The following is a 16,607-nucleotide window of genomic DNA, read 5'->3' as shown; positions in this document are numbered from 1 at the left end:
TTGATTTCACAGAAGTGTGATTGACTTGGAGTTACATTGTGTTGTTTAAGTGTTCCCTTTTTTTTTTTGAGCAGTGTATATACAATTCCACCATACTGTAGTTTGATGGGTTTCATTTTCACACGTTTCCTATGTGGTAAAACTGACCTGTAGGTCACTACGATTACAGCAATACCACATTTAGTTTTTCTTGTGTTTTATTCCGACCCCATAACACTTTCAAATTTATATCTACAGAGCTGTGCTAGGGATGATTTTTTTTGCTGGGTGATCTATATTTTTGTTCGATACCATTTAGGAGTTTGACTTTTCAATCACTTTTTATTAAAAATTTTTTGGGAAAAGCAATAAAAAAAAAAAGGCTAACCGGCCATTTAGATTTTTATTTTATTATGGCATTCACCGCACAGGAGAAATACATTTATATTTAATAGTACAGGCATTCTGGGGTTCAGTAACTTCAATGATCTTTATTTTTTATTATTTTCAATATAGGGAAAGAAGGGTGATTTTTTTTTTTCACTTTATCTGCTCCAATTTGTTCCTATGGAGCCCTGCCACATGCTGTGGAAGGCCCCTCAAACTTCATAGGGCCACAGCAAACAAACGGCTCCCTAGATCTTGACACTGCAGAGCCTTTCGGTCCACACTCAGATGCTGTGGTCACAACTGACCACGGCATCTGAGGAATTAAATGTCCGTGATCGAGGTCACTGCTGATCAGGGACATTGCCTCCAGGTCGCTGCTGTTTAACACAGCAGGTCCCTGGTATCTATGGCCCTTTCTGCTGTCAGGAGGTCCTATAGAGAATAAATGGAGCTGCAGTGCGTATGCTGAACCTGCTGTTCCATTAGGACGGGGGAACAGGACCCACGTTCTCTGGATCAATTAGTTATCCACTATCCTATGAATAGGGGGTCAGTTTAACCCCTAAAGTACTAGGAAGTTTTTGCGTTGTTGCATTCAGACAGCCTTAACCTTTTTTTTCTCATAGCCCTAAGGGGGCTTGTTTGCAATGGCACAAATTTTTTTTCTTGGTGACACCATTTTGGGGTATATATAACTTATTGATTAAGTTTTAATATTTTTTTTTTTTTTTTTGCAGTGCCGCTTGTTGTTTGCACAATTTATGATGTTCAGGGTGAGACTAACACGAATGTTACTTTTAATCCATAGGTCAGTAAGATTATGATGAAACCAAACAGTTATAATTTTATTCATTACTTTTGCACAATAATATTGGGAGATGTATGGAGGAAATTAAGTAATTCAGTTAATATTTTTGTGTTTTTTATTTCTTTTTTTAATGGGCAGGTTAAAAAACTGTTCGCTTTGTTATATGGGTTGTGCCAGCTGCAGCGATTCCATGTACACGTGTGTTATTTTTCAAACCTAATTTAATTAACCCTTAATAATCCATTCTTAATCCCATTAGAGGACATCACAGTGGTTTGATGTCTTTTATAATGCATTGGTATACCTTACATACTAATGCATTGAAGCCCATCACTAAGATTGGCAGGCCTGGTGCAGTATCATAGGCATACAGTCATGGCAGGTGTCACAGATGAGCGAGTGTGGACCCACTGTGCCAACTAACTGGTTTGGCTTTGGGCTAAACCCTAAGGGCGTTATTCTGGAGCTCCCCTGGTATTCACCCTTTAAGCCATGTATAGGGATCTGGCCTTCGCAGCAGGAGAACAACCAGACCACTACCTCTAGTCCTACTATAACTGGCAGCTCCCCTACTGAGGTCAGGGACACTGGTGCAAGCACCGGAGGCTCTAGGCACAGAAAACACACCAACAACACAGGTATAGTCTGAACAGTCAATTATAGCTTATAGCCAGATTATAGGGCTTTTAGGCAGAACTTGACTGTAGGAAACGTGGCTGGATGGCTAGAATGCTGGGAAACCGTGCCACAATTGCAGAAGCAGTATGGACAGTCACTAATACTGGAACTGCAGATATCTGGCAGTACAGGAGGCACTAGGAGAGCTTGCAGGATGGGTAGTGGTGGATGCAGAAACCAAGACTGTAGCATAGACAGACTAGCATAACTTACACAGGCAGGATGGGTACACAGCAGGAACACAGGCTGGTTAACGCAGCTAAATCCATGAGGGTGCTGGCACACAGTGCAGTTCTGACATGCATTCAGGATGCAGGTTTTTTTTTCATTGTAGCTAGCTGAAATTACCTAAATCATTCCTACTATGCAGAATATCAGGGGTTAACGAGGCTGCTAAACTGGTTAAACTGAAAACTGCATCCTGAATGAATGGCAGACCTGCCATGAAGAAATCACTAAAGCACAAAGTCTTCCAAACACCTTTTCTGGTGACAGGGAACCTTGAAGCTCAGGCACCCTCTGCCTGGAGAGGCTGCCTTAAATACCCAGGGACCCTCATCCATTGGCTGAGGAAGTATTTTCAAATGCGCGTATAAGAGGCCTTTAAGAAGCCACAGGATAGCGTGTGTGCCCTGAAGGAGCACCGTCGGGATCAATGGAGACAGCAGCTTGCCAAGGACATCAGATAGTATGGGGAGTAGCAAGGCAGCTGCAGACACGGACCGCAAACCTAACAGCGGGTCTGGGGGCCATTGTTAGGGTACTATAGCAATGCGTCAACACACTGCAAATTGCATTCACGAGATTGCTGGGAACATAGTGAGCTGATTCTGTCTAACTGCCTAGACCAGGGGAAGGCAACCTCTGGCACGCCAGCTGTTGTGAAACTACAACTCTCAGCAGGCATACTTGCTCTGCTCTTCTCAGAACTCCCACAGAAATGAATGGAGCATGCTGAGACTTGTAGTGTCACAACAGCTGGAGTGGATAAGTCTGCTGACCCCTGGACTAGACGCTGAGGTCTCAATCCATGCCGCCATCTAGGGGCTTAAAGGGAATCGGTCCGCTCTGAAACACCCCACAAACAAGAGTAAGTGGTGTACAGTGTGAGTGACACAGAGTCTGGTTATGTACTTTTTATCTTCATACTAACTTGGGTGCCAATGATGTGCTCCCACAAACCGCAACCCCAAGCTGACACACATAATGGAAGGGGGAGTCCTCTCAATGCATTTTACTGCTAATGGGAGCACAGCAATAGAATGCAAGTGAACATGAAGATAAAAACGACATAACCGGACCCAGCGTCACTTAAACTAGAGACCGCTTACTATAGTTTGGAGCAGCCAGGATCTGAGTTATTTCTGATCCCAGCCATTACAGTAGGAGCTCTGCTTCAGTCAGTGGCGGGTCACCGCGCTGTTCAATTACATGAGCCTGCTAAAATCAGAATCCGTGCTGAATAATCGAATAACTTTGATTAACCACCCAGCTCTCTCCTACATATTATCAGAAAGCTATACTGCAATTGCATTGAGATTCTGTACTCCGTTAATCTACAGATGACATCAAAATATTAAAGGGTACTTTTATAGTTTGAGAAAACTTCTGACATGTCATAGGGATGACACAGGGGAAACTGTAGGAAACCTTCCCTGTCAAAGCAGGAAAGTGTGGCCATTATTATCATCATACATTATACTCAAAATCTATGTCGGCTAAAAGATTTCAGTTCTGGTGCACGGACAGCCCAAGATATGCCCAATTATCAAGAGGCCTGTGCACCTCTTAACCCTTTGATGACTGCCAGATGGTTATAAGTGTACTGGCCATGCCTAGCGCGGATGGTGTCAGATTAAAGCTCCAGCAGTCGCAGTGGTTTATTACCGCTTCTGCCTTCTCCTCTGCTCAGTGCTCCTTTGGATGTCTCAGTTACAGTGGAAAAGTAGAAAATAAAATAAAAAAAGTGTCAGTGTCCTAAAGGTCGTTTAATGACCTCTTAGGGGTACATATGTGCCAAAAGTATATAAAAAAAAATACAAAGGAAAAACAAAAACAAAAAAAATGCTCAAAGCAACCATACTCTCCTTTAAATGAACCTCTGATTCAGCCATAATTGTGGGTTCCTGGCGACACAAGTGATAGAAGCATTTGCTATGAGCAAGGCAGTAGCTGCTTCCTAGGTTTGTTTTTCTAAGAAACCCTTCAGATTTCTGATCTATACAGTCTCTTAACTGAGTGGCTTCTTCAGGGGTTAGCTATAGGGGGTGCAGAGGTAGCAGTCTGAGGGGGCCCAAAGACCCTTGTGTTGCATAAGAAGACACTGGTATAGAAGATACATGCTGGTCAAGTTACATCTCTGGCTGGAAGGAAGGGGTTAGGTCAAGAATTTTGCACGAAGGCTATGTGCTCCCCTGCCCCTTGTCAAAAAGAAAAGCACTGAGTGAAGGGGGGCAAGCTGAACTCTTGCACCAGGGCCCATGAGTAGTGTTGAGCGAACTTGTGTTTTAAGTTCGGCGTCTAAAGTTCAGGTTATCGAAGTATCCCGTTATGGATTCTAAATTCCGTTATGGTCCGTGGTAGCGAAATCCATAACGGGATACTTCGATAACCCGAACTTTAGACGCCGAACTTAAAACACAAGTTCGCTCAACACTACCCATGAGCCTTTAGCTACGCCTCTGGGAGTCTTCAAAAAAGTATTTTTTGGTAAAGCACTGACTGTAGGAAGGGGGGGGGGGGGGGGGGGGGGTATAACATCTAGATGTTTTTTTCCTGTCCCATGCAGAGGTTGTGGAGGCGACTAGGGGAAACCTCAAATCTACATCAGCTAAGGGCTGGCATACACTTGAGCTATTTACACCAGATTCTGGTTCAAGTTATAGTAAGTTCAGTGGGCAGTGGAGGCTCCGACCATCCCGCTAAGCTCTATAATCTTTTCCTTGTAAAATTGTGAAAAGCTCAAAGTCTTAAATGATGGCACAAATATGGCAAGTGCCATAATCTGGAACTAGATATTTCTCTCACCTGGTGAAGACTGGAAGCTGTGACTGGATGACCTGTACACGGATTACAACAAGCAGCAAGGTACTGAACATCAAGACGATAAGTTTCAGCAGTGTCTGAAGTAAGGAATATGGGATGCTGCCTTTACCCAACAGTATCTGTACAGATGTGTCCCATAACACTGGTAATGTGTACTGAATTTGGGGGGAAGAAAATTAAAATCATTAAAACAACAACAATGTATATTGCATACAATGCATGTAAAAATCTCAGAAAATAAAGGGGATGTGATAAAAAAACAAAATAAGTAACCTGACGTATACCAGTACAGGCAATGGGGATCTGTAAGTGCCTGGCTATGCCAGATATGGGAACTCTAGTCTGCTTCTCTGCTGGAACAGACTAGAGGATTTACCGAAGGGAAATGTGAATCTAGACCAAGGCTACTTTCACACTTGCGTTTTTCTTTTCCGTTATTGAGTTCCGTCACAGGGGCTCAATACCAGAAAAAAACTGATCAGTTTTATCCTAATGCATTCCAAATGGAGAGCAATCCGTTCAGTATGCATCAGGAGGAATTAGTTCAGTCTCTCTTATGTTTTTGTCTCCGGCCAAAAATCCTGAAAGCCGGATCCGGCATTAATTTTCATTGAAATGTATTAGTGCTGGATCCGGCATTAAAATTGCCACATTGAGGAATCCATTCTTCCGGTCCGCGCATGCGTAGACCTTTAAATCTGTGAAAAAAACGAAACACCGGATCCGTTTTTTCCAGGTGACATCGGAGAGACGGATCTGGTATTTCAATGCATTTGTCAGATGGATCCGGATCCGTCTGACAAATGAATCCGTTTGCGTCTGGATTGCCGGCAGTTACGGCGACGGAACTGCCTGCCGGAATCCTCTGCCGCAAGTGTGAAAGTAGCCTAAGTAGGAACATCATTTTAACCTATGAAAAAAAAGTGGAGAAACTTTGCAATAGCCTCTCTTTGCTTTCTTTTATATTATATATATGATATCGCTTTTATATTTGTATTACTACTTTGTTACCGAATACATTATGGCCCAGAGCTTAAACAGCTGTTCACATCTCACACATTTATGAAATATCTAAAGGATATGCCATAAACAGCGGATAGATGCAGGCGCCATCTCCGGGACCTGTTCTTATTACTAGAACTGGCATTTTTGATCCCATACCAGATGAATGCTGCAGCCAGAGGCTGTAGGAACTACGGAAACAGCTGAGCTGACTGTGCCATGTTGTTTCTGGAGCCATCACACAAGTGAATGGGGATTAGCATAGCCCAGCTAACTGTTATTTCCTCTTCTCACTAGTTACAGAAGGAGAGTAGCTCACTGTGTCACATTGTTTCCATAACTCCCATTCACTTGCATAAGGAAACATAGTACAGCTCACTCGGCCATTTCCAAACATTCAGGAAGCAGAGTTTTTTTTTATTTTTATTTTTTTGAGGGGTGCACCCCTTTAACACAGATACTACAAAATAATTAGTGAAGCCAATGACGCTATATGATCTATATATAAAAACTGTATAATGCTGGTAAAAACTGAACATAGGCCTTTAGCTCTTCAGGTTGCATGGTGTTACACTAGAACACATCGTACGGCTCTTCAAATTCCACCCAGATCTCAATAAACATCCCCCAGCGAGAGCTTACTTTATACACATACAATCGTATGAGATTTCACATTTCTTGCCAATCACAAATAAATAGATCAAACCTTCTTACCCCTTGAGCAATGAAGACTTCATAGACACAACAAATACCCACAACAGTAATCCCTTGCTCTTTGCACAGAGTTGCAACCGCAACGAGGAACACAGCAGCAGCAATAGGAGTCCACACTATGAAAACAGAAGGAATGATAAAGTTTCACTAACTGGGCCAGGCTAAAGCAAGAATAAGCTGGGTAAACACAGGCACAAAATCCCAATTACTTATACTGTCCGGGAACTTCCTCTAAGGCCTCATGCACACGGACGTTTTTTTTTGCAGTCCGCAAAACGGATTTCCGTTGTTCCGTGACCGTTTTTTCGTCCGTGGGTCTTCCTCGTTTTGGTCTCCGCCTGGCCGTGCGGAGCCAAACGGATCAGTCCTGACTTACAATGCAAGTCAATGGGGACGGATCCGTTTGACGTTGACACAATATGGTGCAAATGAAAACGGATCCGTCCCCCATTGACTTTCAATGTAAAGTCAGGAGTCCCTATTATACCATCGGATCAGAGTTTTCTCCAATTAGATCGTGAAACTCAGATCTGACAGTATATTCTAACACAGAGGCGTTCCCATAGTGATGGGGACGCTTCAAGTTAGAATATACTGAGAGCTGTGTAATAACTGCCCCCTGCTGCCTGGCAGCACCCGATCTCTTACAGGGGGCTGTGATCCGCACAATTAACCCCTCAGGTGCCGCACCTGAGGGGTTAATTGTGCGTATCATAGCCCCCTGTAAGAGATCAGGTGCTGCCAGGCAGGAGGGGGCACACCCTCCTCCCTCCCCAGTTTTAAATTCATTGGTGGCCAGTGTGGCCCCCCGTCCCTCCCCTGTATTACTGTACATTCATTGGTGGCCAGTGGGCCCCCCCTCCCTCCCCTGTATTACTGTACATTCATTGGTGGCCAGTGCGGCCCCCCTCCCTCCCCTGTATTACTGTACATTCATTGGTTGCCAATGGGCCCCCCCCTCCCTCCCTTGTATTACTGTACATTCATTGGTGGCCAGTGGGTTCCCCCTCCCTCCCCTGTATTACTGTACATTCATTGGTGGCCAGTAATACATGGGAGGGAGGGGGGCCCACTGGCCACCAATGAATGTACAGTAATACAGGGGAGGGAGGGCCCACTGGCCACCAATGAATGTACAGTAATACAAGGGAGGGAGGGAGGGCCCACTGGCCACCAATGAATTTAAAGGGAGTCTGTCACCACATTTGAGCCTATTAGACCGATCCAATAGCGTTTAAAACGGTACCTTTGTTGCATATACCGGAGTCTTGTTTCAGCCAAAAATGAACTTTGTAGGTTCTGTAAATGCGCCCTCTGCCCGCCCGTTTACGCTCCTCCTCTCTCCTTTTCCACCGCGCCGCAGGAGAGAGGAGGAGCGTAAACGGATGGGCAGAGGCACACGGAGGGCGGGGTTATGAGCCGTTGGGGAGGTCCGGTCTTGGGCTCGGAAGATTGAGATTGAAAAAGCTTTTATGCAGACGGATCTGCGGACAGGTCATATTTTTTTGACAGACAGGAAACACGGATCACGGCCGCGGATGAACAACGGTGCATTTTCCGAGTTTTCAACGGACCCATTGAAAGTCAATGGGTCCACAGAAAATCACGGAAAACGGAACAACGGCCACGGATGCACACAACGGTCGTGTGCATGAGGCCTAAAGCAAAGGATGACTTTGATTTCAAAATGGAAGACTCTGAACATACATTAAATAACCTCACAATGTAACTTTTAGGTTTTAGGGTTTGACATGCTTGTTCGCATGGGTCACATGGAATTCTAAGGTTTATAAAAACTAGATTTTTGTACTTACCGTAAAATCAGTTTCTCTTCCGTTCATTGGGGGACACAGGTTGACCATGGGTATAGCTGTTGCCACTAGGAGGTGGACACTAAGCACAAAAGGTGTGAGCTCCTCCTTTCAGCTATATCCTTCCTACAGGGACTAAGCTAAATCAGTTAGTGCAAAAGCAGTAGGAGAAGCAAGACAAAAAACAGGAAACCAAACTATGTACGAACCCAGAAAACGCAGAACAGAAAAGACCCGCAAACAAGAGAACGGATGGGAGCCGTGTCCCCCAATGAACAGAAGAGAAACAGATTTTACGGAAGTACAAAAACCTAGTTCTCTCATCCGTATCATTGGGGGACAAAGGCTTGACCATGGGATATTACAAAGCGGTCCCAAGGGTGGGCATAAACAAACCCCCCCCCCCGGCCAGAGAACCGCCATCTACAAAACTCTACGCCCCAGAGAGGAGTCAGAAGACGCAAAGGTGTGTACTCTGTAAAATTTGGAAAAAGTATGCAAAGACGACCAGGTAGCCGCCTTGCATACCTGAGGGGCTGAAGCCCCATGATGCACTGCCCAAGAGGCCCCCACTGCCTGAGCAGAATGAGCAGTAACCTGGAAGGCAGTACGGTTCCACAATGGCCAAACAAATCCATCGGGAAATGGACGTTTTAGACGCAGCCAGCCCTCGTCTCGCCCCCTCTGGAATGATGAACAGGGAATCCGTCCGCCGGAAAGATGACGTCTGGGACAGAAAGATGCGAACGGCTCGCACCAACTCCAGAGTGTGGAGAGACTGCTCACAAGGATGAGACGGGTCCGGACAAAATGAAGGTAGAAGGATCTCTTCATTGAGATGGAATGCCGACACAACCTTCGGAAGGAAGAACTGAACAGGGCGAATGACTACTTTGTCCTGATAGAGGATCAGGAAAGGCGACCGACAGGAAAGAGACGCGAGTTCCGACACCCTACGGATGGAAGTGATTGCCACCAAAAATGCCACCTTGTAGGACAGGAAGCAAAACGACACCTGCTGCAAAGGCTCAAACGGTGAAGACTGGAGAGGGCTGAGCACTAGATTAAGATCCCAAGGATTCAACAGAGGACAGAAAGGGCGCGCAGCGTGTGCAACCCCCTGCAGGAAGGTCCGAACCGCAGACAGCAAATCCAAGTTCCGCTGAAAAAGAATGGAAAGAGCCGAAACTTGCCCTTTGAGAGCCAACCCCAAGTCTATGCCCGACTGCAGGAAAGACAAGAGTCGCGGCAACGAGGAACGAATGGGAGACAGCTGGTGACGCTCGCACCAACTAAAGCAGAACTTCCAGGTCCGGTGGTAGATTTGGGAAGACAACGGCTTTCTGGCCCGAATCATGGTCTGGACAACAGCATCCGAGAAACCCCGAGCCCTTAGTACGGCGCCTTCAACAGCCATGCCGTTAAATGAAGCGACCCTAAATTCGGGTGGAAGATCGGTCCCTGCGACAAGAGGTCCTCCCGAAGAGAAAGACACCAGGGTTCGTCGGTGAGGAGGGTGACTAGAGATGCATGCCACACCCGGTGTGGCCAATCGGGGGCCACGAGAATGACTGGCAGACCTTCGGACCTGATCTTCCGGAGAAGATGCGGAATGAGAGGAAGAGGAGGGATCACGTAAGGAAATGTGTACGGACTCCACAGAATTACTAGGGTGTCACACGCCAGGGCCATGGGATCCCTGGACTGCGCAACGAAGTTCTCGACCTTGTTATTGAAGCGGGAGGCCATGAGATCCACGTCTGGCGAACCCCATCGCTCGCAGATGGCTAGAAAAAACTGCGGGTGAAGAGCCCATTTGCCGAGATCGAGGCGCTCCCGGCTGAGGAAGTCGGCGATCCAGTTGTCGACGCCGGGGATGTGAACTGCCAACAGCGCCGGAACATGGGTCTCCACCCAGCTGAGAATCAGAGCTGTTTTCGGCATGACTGCCGGGCTCCGGGTGCCGTCCTGGTAATTGAGGTACGACACAGCTGTGGAGTTGCCAGACTGAACTCGTACCAGACGTCCCCGGAGATGGTCGATCCAATGCAGCAGAGAGAGACGAACCGCTCTCAACTCCAGAATGTTAATTGGGAAAAAATTAGCAGACCTGCAAAGCAGGGAGGTCTGCCTCCTACAGACACTAAGCTAAAACGGATTTATAGCTTAGTCCCTGTAGGAAGGGTATAGCTGAAGGGAGAAGCTCACACTTTTGTGCTTAGTGTCCGCCTCCTAGTGGCAACAGCTATAGCCATGGTCAAGCCTGTGTCCCCCAATGATACGGATGAGAAAAGGTATTTTATGATGTTTCCTACCACCTACATGTTATTTTTTTTTTTTCAATCAAATCGTTTTTATTGTTCAAATAAAGTTGGCATATCACAAGACAATTTGCGTCACAATTTTTCTGATATTTTCTCCCCACCACATCTCAAATACACAGAATTGTATAAAACATTATCATATGTCCATATATTTGATACATCTTCCACAGTCATTGTACATAATGAATATACCAAGATAAAGACAAAACAATTAGAGTTATTTGACTGTTAAAACCCCAACAACTCCCACCCCCCCTCCCCCAACTGCCAACCCCCCCCCCCCCCCAAATCAGAGCATGAATTTTCAAGACCTTTTTATATTACAACATGAGTGTGAGACAACCATTCATTCCACAACTTTTCAAACTTCTGAGGACATCCTCTCCTAACAAACACTCCCCTCTCTAAAGTTAACATATCATGCACCTTTCTCACAAATTCATCCACAGTTGGCGGACTCCCCTGGATCCACCTAAAAGCGATCAACTTCCTGGCCACATACAATAGTCTCCCAGCTGCCACCTTGACCGCCTCTCCCCCACCAATCTCCTTCACATATCCCAGCACACATATCTTTGGGTCCTTCTGCACCCTCAACTCCAGGTTACGATTAATCAAAGTCAACACCTCGTCCCAATATCTACTTAGCACTGGACAAGACCAAAGCATATGAAACAGATCTGCACCTTCCGCCATACATTTTGGACAATTGTCATCAGTTCTAATCCCAATTTTCCGTAAAAACACTGGAGTTTTGTAGACTCTGTGGATGATAAACAGTTGTGACAACTTGCCCTGTTCACTTACAGACACTCTCGGGACTGCCTCCAATATATCTTCCCACTGTTCCTTAGGGATGTCTCCCAGATCCTTTTCCCATTTTCTCATCCTAGTAAGAGGGAATTCAATCAAAAATTTGTCTAAAAGCAGAGTATACACCTGTGATATCAAACCTCTCTTTCCTCCAGCTGGGAGAACCAGTTTATGGACCACATCCGTTTTTGCAATAATGCATCCCTTCCTTATCGTGACATCATAGGCGTGTCTCAGTTGCAGGTATTGATAGAACCATACTTTAGGAATGTTGAATTCCTGCTGTAGACCTTGAAATGATTTAAATACATTATTCTCGATCAATTGACCTATCCTCATTACTCCATGGGATTCCCAATTTCGGACTCCTGATAGAGAAATTAACTCTGGCATCAAGTTATCCTACCCCACCAACTCCCCTGATCAATTTCACCTTTACCCACACTTTTTTCATAAGCTCTATAAGCGTCACTTTCTCTCTCCCCCCATGCATCCCTGCACCTTCCAGAATACCCATAAGATCCCTACTACCCAACCAATGTTGCAGTATCTTCCCCGTCACATCTGGTAGCTGAAATTCCATCCAACCCTTAAAATGTTGACACTGAGAGGCTAAGAAATAAATCCAGGCGTTAGGGACAGCCAAGCCACCTTCAGACTTGGGATATTGCAGCGTCTCCAGCTTAATCCTAGCTTGACCATATTTCCAGATAAGATCTCTAAATATCGAATGTATTTTCCTAAATCTCTCAACTGGGATCCATACAGGGGCATTATTCAATATGTATAGTAACTGCGGCATCATTACCATTTTTAGGAGATTCACTCTGCCCACCACCGACAAAAAGAGTCTACCCCATGTCCTTGCCTTCAGCCTAAAGGTATTTAGCAAAGGAGTTAAATTAAGCTCTTCAAAATCTAGCAGTCTAGGTGTTATATATAACCCCAGATATTTAAACTTGCCCACCCAGGGAATCAAACTATCCGCCTGCACACCAGATAGTGCCTGTCCGTCTACCGGCATCAAGGCAGACTTCTGCCAATTTATCCGAAGCCCAGAGAAGCCACCAAATTTATCTATTAAAGCCATGGCCGCATCCAGAGAGCCCCCAGTGTCACCCAGAAATAACATAGTGTCATCAGCGTACATTGCCACTTTGTTTTGCATCTCACCATATCTAAACCCCACAATATGAGGTGACAGGCGGATAAGGGCTGCAAGTGGTTCAATTGCTAACGCAAACAACAAAGGTGACAATGGGCACCCCTGTCTGGTGCCCCTGGCCAAAGAAAAGCTATCCGACAGCCCCCCATTAGCTCTGATCCGTGCCTTTGGGCTTGAATACAACACTTTCACCCACTGAATAAATCGAGCACCAAAGCCCATGACTCTCAATGTTTCCCATAGGTAGTTCCATTCAACACTGTCGAACGCCTTGGCGGCGTCTAACGCAAGTAAGGCCCTATCTCCTCCATTATCTGCTGGAATATTCAGACTGGCATATACTCTACGGATATTTATAGCAGTTGATTTCCCAGGCATAAAGCCCGTTTGATCCGGGTGCACAATAGTTAGTATTACCCTGGACAGCCTGTTCGCCAACACCTTCGCCAGGAGCTTCACATCTGCTGTTAATAGCAAAATTGGTCTATAAGAATCAGGAACTTTGGGATCTTTCCCAGGCTTAGGAATAACTACTATGATAGCCTCCTGCATAGAATGTGGTAGCGAACCCGTCTCCAGAGAATATTCAAGAACCTTAAGTAATTCAGGAAGAAGTATCCCTTGCAACTTTTTATACACCTCCACTGGTATACCGTCTGCCCCCGGCGCCTTACTGTTCGCCATCGCCCCAAGAGCTGCCTCTAACTCCTCCAGCGTGATCGGCTCTTCCAGTCTCTCTCTATCCTCCTCTGATAACACTGATAGCTGAGCCTCAGCCAGAAAGGCGGACAAGGCCTCCTCAGAGCTAGACGCCTTGGAAGCATAGAGAGAGACATAAAAACCTTTTAGAATATCTAATATCCCTTTTGTATCCTGGCTACTATTCCCATTACCATCCATTAGCTCTTGTATACAAGAAGAACCCCTCTGTGCCTGAGAAACCACTAAGAGCAAATGCCCAACTTTCTCTCCCTCCTCAAATGATCTTTGGCGATAAAAACTACGCTTCCTATCCGCAGCCTGTAGTAGGTGACACCTCAGTTGTTCCTGAGCTACCTCCAGCGCCTCACTATTAGCCATGGTGGGGATTCTACCAAACTCCCTTTCAGCCTCTGTTACTTGTACATGAGCTTTAACATCTGCCTCTCTGGATTTAGATTTATGCTTACTTATTTCTTTGATCAGTACCCCTCTCAGAAACGCTTTCATGGCATCCCAGACTCCGTGAATTGAAGCCGTCCCTCCATTAATAGAAAAGTACTCCCTGACCTCCAAAGTAATCTCAGACAAATCACCAAGTACATTCAACCAATGCGGGTTACATTTCCACAACCTCGGTCCCTGCCTAAGCACGCCCAGGCACAAATCAACCTGCACCAAGGAATGATCAGACAACGACCGAGGGTGATAAACAACATCTCTTATCAATGGCAGCATAACATCATTAACCAAAGCCAGATCTATGCGTGATAATGAATGATGCGTAGCAGATCTACATGAAAACACCCGCTTATCCGGGTTGCGCAGCCTCCAAACATCAAGTAAACCCGTTTCCCTCATAATATTCTTTAGAGCCACACTCCCCGGTGATCCACTGGCACCTTCTACCCGACATCTATCTATGGAGTCATTCAATGTACAATTGTAGTCCCCCACTAGTAGCCACGGCAGTCCAGGGAAGTCCGCCAGAAAGGTCATAATATCCCTTATTACAGGGGAAGCAAAAGGTGGAGGCACATATACTGACACCAACACCACCTGGATCCCATCAATCTTGCACACTACACACACATACCTGCCCTCAGCATCCACACATTGCTTCAGATGTTCGTACCTTATACTTTTATGCACAATCACACTTACGCCCCTGGAGTGAGAGGAATGGATTGCATGTACCACATGTCCTACCCAATTTTTGTTCAGCCACTGCACATTATCATTGGACAAATGCGTTTCCTGCAGGCAGCAGATAGCCAGCTGAAACCGACCCAAATATTGAAATATACATTGTCGTTTTCGTGCATCAGCCATTCCCCTCACATTCCAGCTCAACACTTTAATCACCTGTGTCATGATGAAAGATTACAGCATGTTTGAATCTCACACCCCATACTGATGTCCCTCTCACATAATTCACGCCCCTCACCCATCTCTGACCCGTCCCCTTCCCCCCCCATCCCTCCCCCTCCCCAGCAATCAGGCTACTTTGAAAAGTAACCCCAACCCCCCCCTCCCAAACATCCAACTCTAATCAGGGCAATCTGCAAGCACCATGCCCAATGTTAAACAAAAATCACTTCTGATTCCAACACTCTCCCTCAGGTAGAGAATCCTCTCCACAACTGGGAAATACATTTCTTATCCCAACTTCCTACTCCTGCATCAGGATCTACCATGTGGTAGCAACACTCAATACACTTTATAACTGGTGTAACATTAAAGTGACATTAGGGTGCAATCCTATGCATATAAAGTGAACACAAACTGCAAACTGTTTCCTTCAAGTGTCCAGGGCCCCACTTCTCAGTTGTCGCTCGTGAACATCCAGCCACTGAGTTGCTTCTTCCGGATCCTCAAAGAATCTGGTGGATCCCAATGCCACCACTCGCAATCTAGCCGGGAACAACATGGCGTACGGAACTTGTAGCACTCTGAGCCTTTTCTTTATATCTATAAATCTGCTCCTCCTCCGCTGCACCTCATTGGAATAATCCGGAAAAATGGACACTCTGACCCCATTCATGACCATCTCATCATTGTCCCTTGACTGGCGTAGGATAGTGTCCCGATCTTTAAAGTGTAAAATCTTCGCCAGTATGGGGCGAGGAGGCCTGCCTGGCGGGAGCGGCTGCGACGGGACTCTGTGCGCCCGCTCAACCGCGTACAGGGAAGATAGGCCCTTCTCATGGAATAACTGGTGCAACCATTTCTCCACAAACTCTGTAGCATTGGCCCCTTCTGTTTTTTCTGGCATGCCAACAATCCGCAGATTATTTCTCCGCGATCTGTTCTCTAAATCATCCGCTTTGGCGTATAAGGCAGCTATATCTTTCCCATTCATTTTTGACGCCATTTGCAGAGGTTGAATAACGTCTTCCAGTGAGGACACCCTCTTTTCCAAATCTGAAGTACGCTCAGAAATCTTGTGCAGGTCGTGCCTGATTATGGACACATCTGATCTCAGACTGCCAACTTGTACTGCGAGCACTTTAAGGGTACTGTTTCAGCTTGCCACCGCCACCATTATATCTTTCAGTGTGGGTTCCCTTGTAGAATCAACCCGCAGGTCTTCTGGAACTATTGCAGGGGCTGCAGATTTGAGTACCGGCTGACCGGCCGAAACCGGATCGTCGCCGTCCATGGATCCGTCCTCCTGATCAGAGGAGGTAGGTATATCAGTCCCTTTATCGCTGGCCGAATCGCCCCCTCCACCGTCCAGTCTGGCATATTTACTAAGTTTAGCATCCGCGCTCTGGCTCACCGTCTCCTGCAGCGCCGACCCCTCTCCACTTCCGGCGCCATCTTGGCCTTTCTCCATGCGGTCTTGTTTCGCCAGTTTGGACGATTTCCTCGGCATTTTCAGGCTCCCGCTTTTGTCACCGCAATCCCTGGACACCTTCCTCACCCCAGGTAAAGTAATTTCAGTCAGTTTGAGCGCGCTTCCAGTATAAATGAGCAGGATTTTTGCAGGAGCAGTGAACAGTGCGTCTTACTCCATGCACTCACAAGCCACCACCTACATGTTATTAATGAGCCAGTAATAGTACAGAGGCTTTTATCTCAGCAAGGAGAACCGGTCCACCCCTTCCTCCCATGAAGTCAGTCTTCATACACTGCTGGATCTCTTCTATGAAAACCCATAGCATCTCATCCAACCA

At 46.1% G+C, this 16,607-nt stretch overlaps 1 protein-coding gene across 2 annotated transcripts in view; it reads right to left on the bottom strand.

Moving 5' to 3' along the window:
- TMTC3 (transmembrane O-mannosyltransferase targeting cadherins 3) overlaps positions 1–16,607 on the bottom strand; it is an 81,839-nt gene that overhangs the window by 44,279 nt on the left and 20,953 nt on the right. For both annotated transcript variants that reach the window (XM_040408604.1, XM_040408614.1), the window contains exons 5-6: positions 6,617–6,732; positions 4,883–5,055 (exon numbers count right to left, since the gene is read on the bottom strand). In XM_040408604.1, the coding sequence (XP_040264538.1) occupies positions 4,883–5,055; positions 6,617–6,732 (289 nt within the window). The remainder of the gene's footprint in view (positions 1–4,882; positions 5,056–6,616; positions 6,733–16,607) is intronic.

The sequence above is a fragment of the Bufo bufo genome, chromosome 1 (genome assembly GCF_905171765.1).
Source record: "Bufo bufo chromosome 1, aBufBuf1.1, whole genome shotgun sequence".
NCBI classification, from domain to species: domain Eukaryota; kingdom Metazoa; phylum Chordata; class Amphibia; order Anura; family Bufonidae; genus Bufo; species Bufo bufo.
The sequence above is the reverse complement of the archived record's forward strand: the minus strand, read 5'-3'. Positions and strand labels throughout refer to the sequence as shown.